The following is an 18,816-nucleotide window of genomic DNA, read 5'->3' on the forward strand; positions in this document are numbered from 1 at the left end:
TGAGATCACACAGCCACTGTCACTGATTCCTTCCAAACCACTCATTGTTAAATTTACTATTTCCAACTTGTGTAATGTTTATGTGCAATGGCCAATGAGCACCGATACGTTTTATCTATAATTTCTCTTCATTATTTATCTTCATATGACAAGGATTAAAAAGGATTGCTAGCTAAGATTTTGAAAGTATAATGTTGACATTATCAGTCCAATCAAACTACTGTACATATAACGTGATTTGACGTCATTTTAGCTGTGGCCAATGACCTTGAGCCTTCTTGAATGGTCACTTCTAAGGTAACTCGCAGCACCCGAGGGGCTAGTCTAGGGGCTAGCCTTTCTCAAGAAAACAAAAAAGAGACCATGTTTGTGTGCGGCTTTATTAACTGAATGAAATATATTATTTTTTACATTGTTTGCAAACTGATATGTGACATGTATTAATGCCAAAATAACATGCAAACAGGCATTTTTTGCTAAAAATGTAAGGCTACCCCATCTGGCCTGAATGACGGGTCGCCACTGCACATAGGACTACATGCAGTGCATACTCCATTCGGCTTGTATCCATCCCCATTTCCAAAGAGTGCGTCTTATCCAGTTACCAAAGATGCACTCCTCCAAACATATTCAAATTTTTCAGTCGAAAAACATCATTAACGGTAGGCTTAGGCTATATCTTGCTTATTGAGAATGTGCCTCATACATAGGCTAACATATAATTTACTGGAGCCTAGTATTTTTTATTTGAGGAGAAGCCTCAGAGAAGCTAATTACAACAATGTTGATTGTCAACACTCCAAACATATTGATCAAATGCTGGATGTTACCATCACTCATTACTGTAACCTATGCTCTTTAATAAACTTTTGTATAAATCCACAATGGACTAGGACAAGAATATTCCATGTCCCCAGCCGAATTAGAGTTGATAACAACGCAAAACCGTCAATAACCTACACAATCTGAGATAAATACATGCAGTATGAAGCCATGGAATGCCTTGATTGGCCAGTGAGTGGCCAAACCCTCATCATACCTACAACTTGTTTATTCATCGAAACCCAGCCATTTCATGCCACCGCCAGCTATTGCGCTCATAATTCCGGCTGCGAAAATAGAAAAAGTATTTCTGACACACCCGGGGCCTATAGCGCTACCGGCAGCACTAGGTTTATGTTAGGTTTGTTAAAATAGAACCCTACGTCTTAATTAACCCTCTGCTGTTTTGCATTCCAGGTGTGTCCAACGTGACCCTCTGGAATGACGGCATACTGTCCTACAGAGGCAATGAGAAGATCAGCCGCCACCTCAGCAGCATCCTCCTCAGTGTGCGAACCAGGCAAACGGACACCACGCTACTACACGCCGAGAAAGGCTCTGAGTTCCTCACAATCTCCCTCCAAGACTCTCGACTGGTGCTGGAGCTACACGCCGGCAGTGGTGAGGCCTCCCCCAAGCTGACTGTCCAGAGCCGAGGCCTTCTCAGCGACGGCCAGTGGCACACAGTGGAGATCTCCATGGAAGCTCTGGATCTACAGACCTCCAGGTGGATCATGGTCCTGGACGGGGGAAGAGAGGGAGGAGAGAAGGAGGTGTCTGAAGCCGCCTCTGGGAGCTTGGACTTCCTCAGGGAGGGAGTGGACATCCTCTTGGGAGGTTTGGGGCCCGAGGCTGGGGGGAACCTGGCTGGATGTCTGGGCCCCGTTCAGATCGGTGGGCTCCCGCTGCCTTACTATGGCGACACCGACCTGAACCTTCCCAGGCCCCAAGAGGAGCAGTTTGTGAGGACCCCCGGTGTTGCCACCCCACAATATGGCTGCTGGGGAGCCAGTGTGTGCTCGCCCAACCCCTGTCTGAACCAGGGGGTATGTGAGGACCTCTTTGACCTCTCCCTCTGCAGGTGCCCGTCTGAGTGGATTGGGCCACAATGCCAGAATGATGCGAACACCTGCGCTGTCAAGCCCTGCATCCATGGAAACTGCACTGTCCTAGGGGAGGGTTACGTATGTGCGTGTGAGCCAGGGTACGGGGGGGCCAGGTGTGAGAAAGATGTGGATACGTGTGAGAACAACGAGTGCGGCCCAGGGGCCACCTGTCTCAGGGGCCTCCAGAACTACGCCTGCCTTTGCCCCAGGAACATGACCGGGCCCCTCTGCAAGTGAGTCTCAAACACTCCCCATTTTGCCCTTAAACCCTAACCTATCTCCAATCCCCATTCAGCAAACTCTAACCTAACATAAGGCTAAACGCTAAGAGAACATGTCCAGAGACAAATATGCAAAGCACAACAAAACCATCCAAAGCTATGATTCAATGGTGTGTGTGTGACATATTACATAAAAGGGTGATGTGAACACAAAATTACCCTTAAAATCATTCTCTTTCAGTGAGAAGGTTCCAGAAGTCCCGTGGTACATTGAAAAGATACCGTAAGAAATTTTAAGTTCTTTCAAGTAATTTGTAAAAAATAATCTTGTCTCAAGCCAATACAGGTTCACGCAGAGTGACTAGACATATCAACTGAATCAACTAGCTAACAATCCTGTTTGAACCATGATGCCAGCTATCAGACTCTTAACTGTCATATCTCATTCTTATATGTTTGTGTCGCTCTACTCTAGATACCCCAACCTGCCCGTATCCATGTGTCCTGGCCACAGATGGAACTACAGCTGCTTCAACGGGGGGAACTGCTCTAAACTGGACAACACCTGTGATTGTCTGCCAGGTTTTATAGGGCAATGGTAAGCCATGGCTGTAAACAATAGTACATCTGTAGTAAACGCTTGTGTCAATGAATCCGAAGTGTAATTTCAATGTAATTCAGGCATTCTTGAAGATTAAGACAATCCTTGTTCTGAGCAAAGGATCCCAATTTCAATCTCCTAAACTCCCCCCAAAAACGGTAACTAGCAAAACATGTAAAAGATACGAAAACGGTTCTTATATAGTTCATTGCACTAACCCTCTGTGACTTTAAACTGTGACTCCTTAAAGATGTGTCCCATGGTTTGCTCAATGATTTTTCTTAAAATCCTAAATGACTGAGGAATGAACAGGGACAACTATACTGTATCATGAGGACATCTTCATTTCCTGATTACATGTAGTGTAACAAGACAAGACCACTTAGGGTCGGATAAGTTCTCTACTTGTGATAGATTTAAACAAACCATATTGATATCACCATGGTCAAAACCATAACCTGTCAACGTCATCTCCCTTGAAGATTAAGATAAAATATGAATTATCAACGGAATTAGCGCTGGAGCATTATATAGTGGTATAAGTAAAACAAAAATAAGTTTGGAGATTTGCATTACATACATTTGTATGACATATTTGGATAATCTAATGTTAGAATTAAACAATCAAGGCCTTTAAACACATTTATTGTTGGACAATAAATGTGAAAATTAAATGCCTTTTATGGTGTCTGAAAGAGTTTACATAAATCCAGGTAGGTGCATTTTATAAAAACGTTTTAATTGGGAGATTGCTACTTTACACAGTGGGAAAGCTGATACTTCTTGTCTAATTGGTCTATTGTACCAATGTATATTAATAATAATAATCTTAATATTATTAAAATATCAAATAACTATAAAGTAATAAGTATATTTCATTAAATCCCCCGTCTGTAACAGGTGTGAGGTAGACTTTGATGAGTGTGCGTCTGGTCCCTGTGAATACGGAGGCTACTGCCACAACCTCGTCAACAACTTCCGCTGTGATTGTGAGATCAACTTTACAGGTGACCAGTGCCAGATCGATGTCAATGATTTCTACCTGTATCTGGCCCTGCTGCTGTGGCAGTACATGTTCCAGCTCACATCCTACCTCCTCTTGCACCTCGACGATGCCCCCGAGATTGAGTGGGTACACCAGCTGATGGACGACAACTAAGGGCCCATTGGGAGCCAACATGTGCTACGAAGAGTTGATTGAGTTTTCTGGGTAGATGTTACCCCCACCTCCTAGACACAGTTCTAGGATCAGTATACCCTCCCCAAATCCTTACCTTCACCATTAGGGGGTACATAGATATCCGGTCCTCAGTATTTCCTGAGGCATCCCACTCCCAATTAGCTAATCTGGACGATTAGAGGTGAAGTGATACTGTCCATATTTCCGTACTGTATGTGTATCAACATGGCTTGCGTTAAACAAGTCAGCCAAAGAAGGTGACGTGATAGAACCGTTAACTTTAATCTGTTCTAAATGAAATGACCTGCAGCTCTTCCTATTACCATAGAGTATGCTCATTTTAATGTCGATATCCATCCAGATCTGACTTTCATACTGAAAGCCCATCATGGTAGAAGGCTGCTTTTCTGTGCCTTACAACCAGAAAGTATTTGCGGGAACAATGTTTTTTCTAAGGTATTTATGTTTTCTAATTTAAGAAGATGAATGTTAATAGAACCCCATTTGTATGTATGTATAACTTGTGTATATATTTTGTATACACTGTACCTATTCTTTTGAGTTGCACACAGTAAAACAGTGAGAACATCTATAGTTGAGAAATGTTGTTACTAGCAGGTCATTTATAATAAGAAATGGTATATTTAACACAAAACCAGAAAGCTATAATCCCAACATGTACATACATAATATGTAAAGGTGAAAATATGTACAATAAACTTTGTGTAATAACGAGTGAATCTAAATCAAACTTTTTTATATCCATGTTTATGTTACTTTAATATTACTCTGTACACACTTTCCATTTTAAATGATTTATTTATTCAGGGTAAACCCATTGAGACCATGGTCTCATTCCAGAGGGTGCCCTGATCACAATAACCAGTACAATGTATTAAAAAACACCAATCAATACAAAATACCCCATTTATGAAAAACAGTTACAGTCCTCAGCTACTACTTCCTCAATTAACACCATAAACTGTCTGAGCAGCACCAGAAAATCTAATTGTAATGAGTTCTGCAAATTGTTCCTGCAGTGAGTGTCACGATCACTATCCTCGAACTCCCTCGAACTCAAAGGTGTGGATTCCCGGCCGCAAACCTGAACCTATAGGGGAGGGTCCGGGTGGGCATCTATACGCGGCGTCTCTGGTTCGGGGCGTAGCCCCCACACCGCCCGCTGATCCCCCGCTTCTGTGTCGCCGGAGGAACCAGACCGCGGATCATCGCCGGAGGCTCTGAACTGCCGACCGCTGCTGAAGACTCCGGGCTGCGGACCGCCGCTGGAGGCTCCGGGCTGGGGACCGCCGCTGGAGGCTCCGGGCTGGGGACCGCCGCTGGAGGCTCCGGGCTGGGGACCGCCGCTGGAGGCTCCGGGCTGGGGACCGCCGCTGGAGGCTCCGGACTGGGGAGCGTCGCTGGAGGCTCCGGACTGGGGAGCGTCGCTGGAGGCTCCGGACTGGGGAGCGTCGCTGGAGGCTCCGGACTGGGGAGCGTTGCTGGAGGCTCCGGACTGGGGAGCGTCGCTGTAGGTTACGGACTGGGGACCGTCGCTGCCAGCTCCGTGCCATGGATCATCACTACAGGTTCCGCGCCATGGATCATCACTGGAGGCTCCGGGACATGGATTATCACTGGAGGCTCCGGGACATGGATTATCACTGGAGGCTCGTGCCATGGATCATCTCTACAGGCTCCGGGCCATGGATTATCCCTACAGGCTCCGAGCCATGGATCATCACTGGAGGCTCCGTGCCATGGATCATCCCTACAGGCTCCGGGTCATGGATCATCACTGGAGGCTTCGGACCATAGATCATCACTGGAGGCTTCCTACGTGGAGCTGTGCTGGGCTGTGCAGGCGCACTGGCGACACAGTGCGCAGGACTGGCACAGGATATACTGGGCCGTGGAGGCGCACTGGAGGTCTGGAGCGTATGGCTGGCACAACTCGTCTTTGCTGGATGCTCAACCCAGCTCAACAACTGCAGGGCGCGGGCACAGATCGCACCGGCCTGTGAGTGCGCACTGGCGACACAGTGTGCATCACCGCATAACACAGTGCTTGCCCCGACACTCGTTCCCCACGGTAAGCACGGGGAGTTGGCTCAGGTCTCCACCCTGACTCTTCCAAACTCCCCATGTGCCCCCCCCCAATTTTGGGGGGATGCCTCTCGTGCTTCCCTTGATGTTGGTTCTCCCCGGTCCAGCTCGTCTTCCCAGCAAGCGCACGCTGCTTGGCTTTCTTGTGGTGGGATCTTCTGTCACGATCACTGTCCTCGAACTCCCTGTCATAAATAAGCCAAGGCGCAGCGTGCCGGTAATTTCACATCCTTTATTTAGAAGTGAAACCGAACAAAACAATAAACAGGATAAACAGAAAGAAACGTGACGTTCTGGGGCTGCTCAAAGGCAGCTACACAAAATCAAGATCCCACAACTCGAGGAGGGAAAAAGGGCTGCCTAGGTATGGTTCCCAATCAGAGACAATGATAGACAGCTGCCTCTGATTGGAAACCATACCTGGCCAAAACATAGAAATAAAATACATAGAATGCCCACCCCATATCCCACCCTGACCTAACTAAACAGAGAAAAACGTCTCTCTCGGGTCAGGGCGTGACAGTGAGGCTAAAAACGGATTTACCTAAATCGTTGGAGACCCGAGGAACCTCAAATGTTAACCAACCCTGTGAACGAAATATTTTTATACTTCAACAAGGAAGTATGGAAAGTCATACGCTTGTGTAGTAGAGCTTTGTAAACAAAAAGGGAATAGTGACAATACAAGAACCGGAAAATAACTTTGTAAACATTTTCGGATTACTTCCTTGCAATTCCAATCAAAAAAATGTAATTGAGTTAATCTCAGGAATTGCTGTGATTAATTGCTATTAATTGCAAATCCTGAATTTGAACAAATTTGCACAAGATTTTTCATACAAAAAAACCAAGAATATTGACGTCCTGATTTTGTCTAAAGTAATGGTTAGCAAAGATAGGTCAATTGAGAAAGCACACTTTCTTTAACCTCAATATAAACTTGTTTTTACATTGGATTGTTGTTTTTATCTGTATAGATTATGTATTTGGGATGTTTTCAGTGTATTTTGAAGGCTTTCAGACAATGCGATTAATTACGATAAAAATAAAACGAGTGTACTAAAATTACAAAAAGTTAACTGATTAACTCTGACAGCCCTAATAATAACATATTCCATTTAGCAGTCACTTTTATCCGAAGCAATTTACAGTCAGTCATGTGTGCATACATTTCCTAATGGGTGGTCCCAGTGGGAATTAAACCCATGATCCTGGCACAGGTGCCAAGCTCTACCTCTACCAACTGAGCCACACAGAACCACATATTGTGATGCCTTAACCAGCCTTCTGTCAGGTGTTTAAATCAACATTTTGATTTGATGTCTCCTAAAATAAATCATTTAAATGTGTATATTTTGTTTCAACAAGGACAAGTGGTCTGAGACGGTCATAGAATTCAAGAACAAATTTCTGATAAGAAAGAATGATGAATGCCAAAATGTTTGTCAAATAGTGATTGAGACCCAATATCTTTCTGTTTTGTAATATCGTACCAATGTATATGCATAATACTATTATTGACGTTATAATATTAAATTAATTAATTCATATTTAATGTTCTTATTTAATTAATAAAATAATAACAATGTATTTAATTAAACTCCCTGTCTGTAACAGGTGTGAGGTAGACTTCGACGAGTGTTTGTTAAACCCCTGTGATAACGGAGGCTACTGCCAAAACCTCCCCAATGGCTTCCACTGTGAGTGTGGGATCAACTTCTCGGGCGACCAGTGCACGATTGACTGCAATGACTTCTACTTGTACTTGGGCCTGGTGCAGTTGCAATTCATGCTCCAGCTCATTTCCTACCTCATCCTGCACATTGATGATGGCCCAGAGATAGACTGGGAACACCAGCAGATGGACAACGACGAGGAGCCCATTGGGGACAACATGGATGAGTAGGGGCCATTGGGAGCCAACATGGAAGACTGAGGGGCTAATGGAGCCAACATGGACATCTAGGGGCCATTGAGAGCAAACATGGACAGACTGAGGGGCTAATGGAACCAACATGGATGACTAGGGCCAATTGGGAGTCAACATGGACAACTAGGGGCCAATTAGAACCAACAAGGATGACTAGGGGCCATTGGGAGCCAACATGGATGACTAGAGACTATTGGGAGCCAACATTGACAACTAGGGGCCATTGGGAGCCAACATGGGCTACGACGAGTTGATTGAGTGTTTTGCGTAGATGTTGCCCACACCTCCTAGACACAGGTCTAGGATCAGTATACCCTCCCCAAATCCTTACCTTCACCATTAGGGGGTAAATGGAAAAACAGACCTCAGATCACATCTAGGGGTATTCCATCCCCTTTTAAAAATGTCGGCTAAAATGACATACCCAAATCTAACTGCCTGTTGCTCAGGCCCTGGAGCAAGGATATGCATATTCTTAGTACCATTTGAAAGGACACACTTTGAAGTTTGTGGAAACGTGAAAGGCATGTAGCAGAATATAACACATTAGATCTGGTAAAAGATAATACAAAGAAAACCATCATCTTTGAAATGCAAGAGAAAGGCCATAATGTATTATTCCAGCCCAGGTGATATTTAGATTTTGGCCACTAGGTGGCAGCAGTGTGTGTGCAAAGTTTGACTGATCCAATGAATATGTCTGTTCAAAATGTTGTATTAAGACTGCCCAAATGTGCCTAATTTGTTTATTAATAACTTTTCATGTTCAAAATTGTGCACTCTCCTCAAACAATAGCATGCTATTCTTTCACTGCAATAGCTACTGTAAATTGGACAAGAATGTAAGCTTTCTGCCAATATCAGATATGTCCATGTCCTGAGAATTTTTCTTGTTACTTATAACCTCATGCTAATCGTATTAGCCTACATTAGCTCAACCGTCCCGTGGAAGGGACACCGATCCCGAATAAGTTTTTAAGTTAATGTGGACGATTAAGAGTAAAGGGACACAGTACATATTTCAGTACTATGTATGTCAGAGTCGACCAAGGAAGGCCAAGTTAACTTTCATCTGTTCTAAACAGAATGACATGCAGCTCTTCCTATTACAATACAGTATTACAAGAGAAAGATCAGTATTTTGACAATGAGTTGTAAATGTTGTAAATGAGAACTTGTTCTCAACTAACCTACCTGGTTAAATAAAGGTGAAATAAAAAAATAAAAAAATGTACAACTTAATGTTAGATTGTTCCTCACCCTGAAAGTGACCATGAATTACAGTTTCTCCTGGCCCATAAACTACTTTCAGGGTGAGGAACCATCTAACATTAAGTTGTAAAATACTGAACTTCCCCTTTAATGTCTATAGCCATATAGACCAGATTTTCATACTGAAACTCCCACATGGTAGAAGGCTGTTTTTGTGCCTTACAATCTAAATACATTTTCACTGAACTTTTTTCTAAGGTATTGCATGTTTTTTATTGTAATGAAGCTGAATATCGATATAAACCCCATTTGATATTTATGTATAGCTTGTGCATTTATTGTGTATATACTAGGTGTGTTAACGATAATTGTATCAATTAGAATTAATTGCAGGATTTACTGTAATTATTAGCGATTAATTGCTAATTCTGAATTTGCATAAATTAAGCTGTAATTTAAGATTTTTCATACAAAAAATAATACAAGAATATTGATGTCTTGATTTTACTTAAAGGTTAGCAAAATCAGGTAAATTGAGAAAGCACACTTTCTTAAAGGCCCAGGGCAATCAAAAAAGAGATGAACCTGTGTTTTATATATACACTGCTCAAAAAATAAAGGGAACACTAAAATAACACATCCTAGATCTGAATGAATTAAATAATCTTATTAAATACTTTTTCTTTTACATAGTTGAATGTGCTGACAACAAAATCACAAAAATAATCAATGGAAATCCAATTTATCAACCCATGGAGGTCTGGATTTGGAGTCACACTCAAAATTAAATTGTAAAACCACACTACAGGCTGATCCAACTTTGATGTAATGTCCTTAAAACAAGTCAAAATGAGGCTCAGTAGTGTGTGTGTGGCCTCCACGTGCCTGTATGACCTCCCTACAACGCCTGGGCATGCTCCTGATAAGGTGGCGGATGGTCTCCTGAGGGATCTCCTCCCAGACCTGGACTAAAGCATCCGCCAACTCCTGGACAGTCTGTGGTGCAACGTGGCGTTGGTGGATGGAGCGAGACATGATGTCCCAGATGTGCTCAATTGGATTCAGGTCTGGGGAACGGGCGGGCCAGTCCATAGCATCAATGCCTTCCTCTTGCAGGAACTGCTGACACACTCCAGCCACATGAGGTCTAGCATTGTCTTGCATATGGTCTCATATGGTCTCACAAGGGGTCTGAGGATCTCATCTCGGTACCTAATGGCAGTCAGGCTACCTCTGGCGAGCACATAGAGGGCTGTGCGGCCCCCCATAGAAATGCCACCCCACACCATGACTGACCCACCGCCAAACCGGTCATGCTGGAGGATGTTGCAGGCAGCAGAACGTTCTCCATGGTGTCTCCAGACTCTGTCACATGTGCTCAGTGTGAACCTGCTTTCATCTGTGAAGAGAACATGGTGCCAGTGGCGAATTTGCCAATCTTGGTGTTCTCTGGCAAATGCCAAACGTCCTGCACGGTGTTGGGCTGTAAGCACAACCCCCACCTGTGGACGTCGGGCCCTCATACCACCCTCATGGCAGACACATGCACATTTGTGGCCTGCTGGAGGTCATTTTGGAGGGCTCTGGCAGTGCTTCTCCTGCTGCTCCTTGCACAAAGGCGGAGGTAGCGGTCCTGCTGCTGGGTTGTTTCCCTCCTACGGCCTCCTCCACGTCTCCTGGTAGCGCCTCCATGCTCTGGACACTACGCTGACAGACACAGCAAACCTTCTTGCCATAGCTCGCATTTATGTGTCATCCTGGATGAGCTGCACTACCTGAGCCACTTGTGTGGGTTGTAGACTCCGTCTCATGCTACCACTAGAGTGAAAGCACCGCCAGCATTCAAAAGTGACCAAAACATCAGCCAGGAAGCATAGGAACTGAGAAGTGGTCTGTGGTCACCACCTCCAGAACCACTCCTTTATTAGGGGTGTCTTGCTAATTGCCTATAATTTCCTCCTGTTGTCTATTCCATTTGCACAACAGCATGTGAAATGTATTGTCAATCAGTGTTGCTTCCTAAGTGGACAGTTTGATTTCACAGAAGTGTGATTGACTTGGAGTTACATTGTGTTGTTTAAGTGTTCCCTTTATTTTTTTGAGCAGTGTATATATTTCCACATTATGAGGTGGGACTAATACCGTGAAATTGTGAAAAATGTCAATGATGCCCTTTTAGTGTAAGGTCTGTATGAAAAAACGGCCTTAATTTCTGCCTGTTTTGTTGGGATATAGTTCCAAACGTCTCTGCCAATAACATTTTCAGTTTTCCCCTCTCCACTACAGTTTACTATAGAATACTACAGTACTTACTGTATAATTCTATAGTAAACTCTAGTATACTTAAGCAATAAGGCCAGAGGGGGTGTGGTATATCGCCAATATACCACAGCTTTCATCCAATCAGCATACTACATACTGGTATCCCTCAATCATGTGTAGTACCTACTATAGAATGTTGTAGTATACTGTAGAATACCATAGCAAATATTACAGTATTATTCGCAAAAACACTACATTTTAACTATAGTAAAAATGACAGTATTTGATTTGCTTATACACTGCCCATTCCCCTCCCACATATCACAATTTGTGCCACCCATAAGTGAAAAACCTACATGCCAAGTATTTGTAATTATTATGGATCCCCATTAGCTTACTCTTCCTTGGGTTCCAGCAAAATTAAGGCAGTTTATACAATTTTAAAAACATTACATTACATTCACAGATTTCACAACACACTGTGTGCCCTCAGGCCCCTACTCCACCACTACCACATATCTACAGAACTAAATCCATGGGTATGTATAGTGCGTATGTTATCGTGTGTGTGTATGCATGTCTGTGCCAATGTTTGTGTTGCTTCACAGTCCCCACTGTTCCATAAGGTGTTTTTTATCTGTTTTTTAAATCAAATTTTACTGCTTGCATCAGTTACTTGATGTGGAATACAGTTCCATGTAGTTATGGCTCTATGTAGTACTGTGTGCCTCCCATAGTCTGTTCTGGACTTGGGGACTGTGAAGAGACCTTCACAGTGGCATGTCTTGTGGGGTATGCATGGGTGTCCGAGCTGTGTGCCAGTAGTTTAGACAGACAGCTCGGTGCATTCAACACGTCAATACCTCTCATAAATAAAAGTAATGATGAAGTCAATCTCTCCTCCACTTTCAGCCAGGAGAGATTGACATGCATTTTATTAATATTAGCTCTCTGTGTACATCCAAGGGCCAGCCGTGCTGCCCTGTTCTGAGCCAATTGCATTTTTCTAAGTCATTTTTTGTGGCACTTGACCACACGACTGAACAGTAGTCAAGGTACGACAAAACTATGGCCTGTAGGACCTGCCCTGTTGATAGTATTGTTAAGGCAGAGCATTGCTTTATTATAGACTTACTTCTCCCCATCTTAGCTACTATTGCATCAATATGTTTTTACCACGACAGTTTACAATCTTGGGTTACTCCAAGCAGTTTAGTCATCTCAACTTGCTCAATTTCCACATTATTTATTACAAGATTTAGTTGAGGTTTAGGGTTCAGTGAGTGTTTTGTTCCAAATATAATGCTTTTAGTTTTAGAAATATTTAGGGCTAACTTATTCCTTGCCATCCACTCTGAAACTAACTGCAGCTCTTTGTTGAGTGTTGCAGTCATTTCAGTCGCTGTAGTAGCTGACATGTATAGTGTTGAGTCATCCGCATACAGTCACTCTGGCTTTACTCAAAGCCAGTGGCATGTCATTAGTAAAAATTGAAAAAAGCAAGGGGCCTAAACAGCTACTCTGGGGAATTCCTGATTCAACTGGATTATATTTGAGAGGCTAGACCATTCAGTGCATTTGGAAAGTGTTCAGACCCCTTGACTTTTTCCATTTTATTTTTATGTTACGGCCCTATTCTAAAATTGGTTAAATAAAAAATGTTCCCTCATCAATCTGCACATAACAAAGTATAAACAGGTTTAGAAATGTTTGCTAATTTATTAAAAACAAATAACACGAATACCTTATTTACATAAGAACTCAGAACCTTTGCTATGAGACTTGAAATTTAGATCAGATGCATCCTGTTTCCATTGACCATCCTTGAGATGTTTCTACAACTTGACTGGTAAATGTGGTAAATTCAATTGATTGGACATGATTTGGAAAGGCACACACCTGTCGGTCTATATAAGCACAGTTGACAGTGCATATAAGAGCAAAAACCAAGACATGCGGTCGAAGGAATTGTCTGTAGAGCTCCGAGACTGGATTGATCTACAGCATTGAAGGTCCCCAAGAACACAGTGGCCTCTATCATTCTTAAATGGAAGAAGTTTGGAACCACCAAGACTCCTCCTAGAGATGGGCTCCCGGCCAAACTGAGCAATCGGGGTAGAAGAGCCTTGGTCAGGGAGGTGACCAAGAACCCAACGGTCACTAATAGAGCTCCAGAGTTCCTCTGTGGAGATGGGAGAACCTTCCAGAAGGACAACCATCTCTGCAGCACTCCACCAATAAGGCCACTCTTCAGTAAAGGGCACATGACAGCCCACTTGGAGTTTGCCAAAAGGCACCTAAAGACTCTCGGAACATGTGAAACAAGATTCTCTGGTCTGATGAAACCAAGATTGAACACTTTGGCCTGAATGCCAGGGCTCACGTCTGGAGCAGACCTGGCACCATTCTTACACTGAAGCATGGTGGTGGCAGCAGCATCATGCTGTGGGAAGGTTTTTTAGTGGCAGGGAATGGGAGACTAGCCAGGATGAACGGAGCAAAGTATAGAGAGATCCTTGATAAAAACCGAGAACAGGAAAATGAACCTAAGCACACAGCCAAGACAAAGCAGGAGTGGCTTCGGGACAAGTCTCTGAATGTCCTTGAGTGGCCCAGCCAGAGCCCGGACTTGAACCCGATCAAACATCTCAGGAGAGACCTGAAAATAGCTGTACAGTGGCGCTCCCCAATCAACCTGACAGAGCTTGAGAAGATCTGCAGAGAAGAATGGGAGAAACTCCACAAATACAGGTGTGCCAAGCTTGTAGCATCATACCCAAGAAGACTCGAGGCTGTAATCGTTGCCAAAGGTTCAACAAACTACTGAGTAAAGGGTGTGAATACTTACGTAAATGTTATATTTCCCCAAAAAATGTTATATACATTTGCAAATATTTCTTGTTTAGTCATTATGGGATATTGTGTGTCGATTGACGTAGCGTAACAAAATGTGGAAAGAAATGGTCTGAATACTTCCCGAATGCACTGTATATTGTGTTCCTTAAAGGTTATAGAAAAGATCAGAGACTCATAACTATAATAAATAGATGCTAATCCTAAATATTTACAGGTTATTGAAAATGTGCTGTTTTAGTATTTCTCCAGTATGTTTCATCAAAGAAAAAGCCTCCACTTCTATCTCAAAGATAATAAAACACTAGAGTAAATTATTAATGTCCGCAAAAACACTACAGTAAATAATACAGTATACCATAATCTGTACTATAAACATTATTTATACTATAGTTAACTGTAAATACAACAGTATACTACAGTAAATACTACAGTATTAAAGTCCACAAAAAGCTACAGTGAATACTACAGTCAAGTCCACAAAAACACTACAGTGAATGCTATAGTATACTACAATCATGTCCGTAAAAACCAAGCAAAATTCTTGCTTGAGAAATTACCCTTTGCTAAGAAGCCATTTTGTTTCTTAATGATCATTTTAATTGAAAACAATTACAGTAAGGTACTTAAATTGTTACCCAGAAATGATTTGATATTGCGATTAAAAACGTCTGCATTGGACCTTTAAACTCAAAGTCAACTTGTTTTTACATTGCATTGTTGGTTTTAACTGTATATATTATGTATTTGAGATCACAACAAAAATTATAATACACTAAAATTACAGAAACTGGACTGATTAACTCTGATAGCCCTAGTATATACACATTTTTTTTTTTTCTTTGTATTATCTTTTACCAGATCTAATATGTTATATTCTCCTACATTAATTTAACATTTCCACAAACTTCAAAGTGTTTCCCTTCAAATGGTATCAAGAATATGTACATCCTTGCTTCAGGTCCTGAGCTACAGGCAGTTAGATTTGGATATGTCATTTTAGGCGAAAATTTGAAAAAAAGGGTTGGATACTTAAGAGGTTTTAAGACATGTTTTTACTAGCAGATACTATATAATACTGTATATTCTACAGAAGCCATTATCACACCATAAAATATGCACAATAAACTAAATCGATCATTTTTCAATTCATGTTTATGCTACTCTAACATTATTGTGTACATATACATAATAAATACAATACAGGAACTGGAAAATAACTTTTGTGGATTGCTTAACTTGGGCAGGTGGGACGCGACTGTCCCACCCACGGTTCACACTATTCAACAGCCAGTGAAAAATCAGAGCGCCAAATTCAAAACAACAAAATGTCATAATTCAAAGTTCTCAAACATACGACTATTTTACACCATTTTAAAGGTACACTTCTCCTTAATGTAACCACATTGTCCGAGGCTTTACGGCGAAAGCATAAAGTTAGATTATGTTAGGACAGGTACAACACAACACAAGAAAAACTACACAGCCATTTTCCAAGCAGGAGAGGGGTCACAAATACCAGAAATTCAGCTAAAATGAAGCACTAACCTTTGACGATCTTCATCAGATGACACTACTAGGACTCAATGTTAGACAATACATGTATGTTTTGTTTGATAAGGTTCATATTTATATCCAAAAACAGCATTTTACATTGGCGCGTGATGTTCAGAAAATATTTTGCCTCCAATACTGCCGGTGAATCAGCACAACAATTTACAAAAATACTCATCATAAACGTTGATAAAATATTAAACTGTTATTCAAAGAATTATAGATAAACATCTCCTTAATGCAACCGCTGTGACAGATTTCAAAAAAGCTTCACAGGGAAAGCACACTTTGCAATAATCTGAGTACGGCGCTCAGAATAATACACCAGACAATACAGATAGACGCCATTTTGGAGTCATCTAAAATCATAAATAGCATTATAAATATTCACTTACCTTTGATGATCTTCATCAGAAGGCACTTCCAGGAATCCCAGGTCCACAATAAATGTTTTGTTCGATAAAGTCCATAATTTATGTCCAAATACCTCCTTGTTGTTTGCGCGTTCAGTAAGCTACTCCAAATGTAGGAAGCGCGCCCAAAATTTCACGACGAAAAGTCAAAAATAAGTTATATTTACGTTCGTTGAAACATGTCAAACGTTGTATAGCATCAATCTTTAGGGCCTTTTTAACATAAAACTATAATATTCCAACCGGACGATTCCAATGTCTTGAAAAACGTTTTGGAACACAGCTACCTCATCACGTGAATGCGCGCCACAAAACTCATGTCATTTTCTGAGTCACCAACTTCCCGGCCTTCTTGTTCGCTCTCTGTTCACTGCAAAAGCCTGAAACTAGGTTCTAAAGACTGTTGACATCTAGTGGAAGCCTTAGGAGGTGCAAAATGAACCCTAAGTCACTGTGCGTTAGATAGGCAATGACTTGAAAAGACTACAAGCACCAGATTTCCCACTTCCTGGTTGGATTTTTCTTAGGTTTTTGCCTGCCATATGAGTTCTGTTATACTCACAGACATCATTCAAACAGTTTTAGAAACTTCAGAGTGTTTTGTATTCAAATATACTAATAATATGCATATTCTAGTTCCTGGGCCCGAGTAGTAGGCTGTTTAATTTGGGTACGTTTTTCATCCGGCTGTGAAAATACTGCCCCCTACCCAAGAGAGGTTAAAGTAATGTGCCAAAGACAACAAATGTATAAAATATTTTTTTTTAATGACTGGAGAAATCCTTAAATCAATCAAGAAAAGCGCAACATCAGCTGTTGAAAAGAACGCAACAGCATGTCAATATTTAGAAATGTTTTATCATATCATTATGATTTTAAACTGGCTGGTTCGAGCCCTGAATGCTGATTGGCTGACAGCTGTGGTATTTCAGATCGTATACCACAGGTATGACAAAACAGTTATTTTTACTTCTCTAATTACGTTGGTAAACAGTTTATAATAGCAATAAGGCACCTCGGGTGTTTGTGATATATGGCCAATATACCACGGCTAAGGGCTGTGTCCAGGCAATCCACATTGCATTGTGTATAAGAACAGCCCTCAGCGATGGTATATTGGCCATATACTACACCGCCGTGGGCCTTATTGCTACCATAACTAACCCTTGACCTAAATGAAGATTTGAGGTCTCCTTTACATTTTAATTTGTAAATTGACTCATACTCAAAAACACAAATTGGGAATACCACGCTCACCTCACAATATAATCACAAATCTGTGCATACGCATAGTTAGTAAAAGACAGCCAATATCTGTGTCTTGTAATATTGTACCAAAGTATTTGAATAACAAAATGTATTTATTTATTTAAAATAATGATATTATTTACTTCATAAAATACTAAAAAAAAATCCCCCTTCTGTACAGGTGTGAGTTAGACTTCGATGAGTGCTCATCAGGCCCCTGTGATAACAGAGGCTACTGCCACAACCTCCCCAATGGCTTCCACTGTGACTGTGAGAGCAACTTCTCAGGCAACCAATGCACAGTCGACTGCAGCGAGTTCTACTTGTACCTGGCCCTGGTGCTGTGGCAATACATGTTCCAGTTCATTTCCTACATAATCCTGCACCTCGATGATGATGGCCAGGAGATCGACCAGGAACACTAGCAGATAGGGGCTAACATGGACGATTAGGGTCTATTGGATCCAACATGTATGACTAGAGGCAATAAATACATTTAAATAAATAAATTACGTATATACACTACCAGTCAAAAGTTTGTACACACCTACCCATTCAAGTGCTTTTCTTTATTTTTACTATTTTCTACATTTTAGAATAATAGTGAAGACAACACATACGGAATCATGTAGTAGCCAAAAAAAAGTGTTAAACAAATAATATATTTTTTATTTGAGATTCTTCAAAGTAGCCACCCTTTGCAACGATGACAGCTTTGAACACTCTTGGCATTCTCTCAACCAGCTTCATGAGGTAGTTACATGGAATGCATTTCAATTAACAGGTGTGCCTTGTTTAAAGTTAATTTGTGGATTTTTGTTCCTCCTTACTGCGTTTCAGCCAATCAGACCTGTTGTGACAAGACAGGGTGGTACAGTTGAAGTCGGAAGTTTACACACACCTTAGGCAAAAACATTTAAACTGAGTTTTTCACAATTCCTGACATTTAATCCTAGTAAAGATTCCCTGTCTTAGGTCAGTTAGGATCACCACTTTATTTTAAGAATGTGAAATGTCAGAATAGAGAATTTATTTCAGCTTTTATTTCTTTCATCACATTCCCAATGGGTCTGAAGTTTACACTCAATTAGTATTTGGTAGCATTTCCTTTAAATTGTTTAACTTGGGTCAAACATTTCGGGTAGATCTCCACAAGCTTCCCACAATAGATTTTGGCCCATTCCTCCTGACAGAGCTGGTGTCAGGTTTGTAGGCCTCCTTGCTCACACACGCTTTTTCAGTTCTGCCCACACATTTTCTATAGGATTGAGGTCAGGGCTTTGTGATGGCCACTCCAATACCTTGACT

General features: G+C 41.7%; 1 protein-coding gene across 1 annotated transcript in view; it reads left to right on the forward strand.

Moving 5' to 3' along the window:
- LOC106568738 (protein crumbs homolog 1) overlaps positions 1-17,933 on the forward strand; it is a gene marked incomplete at its 5' end in the record, with an annotated part of 36,796 nt that extends 18,863 nt beyond the window's left edge. The window contains 6 exons of the mRNA XM_045695156.2: positions 1,240-2,161; positions 2,391-2,432; positions 2,625-2,747; positions 3,651-3,878; positions 7,654-7,938; positions 17,690-17,933. Coding sequence (XP_045551112.2) covers positions 1,240-2,161; positions 2,391-2,432; positions 2,625-2,747; positions 3,651-3,878; positions 7,654-7,938; positions 17,690-17,933 — 1,844 coding nt within the window. The remainder of the gene's footprint in view (positions 1-1,239; positions 2,162-2,390; positions 2,433-2,624; positions 2,748-3,650; positions 3,879-7,653; positions 7,939-17,689) is intronic.
- Between the last annotated feature and the right edge of the window lie 883 nt (positions 17,934-18,816).

Source organism: Salmo salar, chromosome 14, assembly GCF_965601325.2.
Source record: "Salmo salar chromosome 14, fSalSal1, whole genome shotgun sequence".
Taxonomy (NCBI): domain Eukaryota; kingdom Metazoa; phylum Chordata; class Actinopteri; order Salmoniformes; family Salmonidae; genus Salmo; species Salmo salar.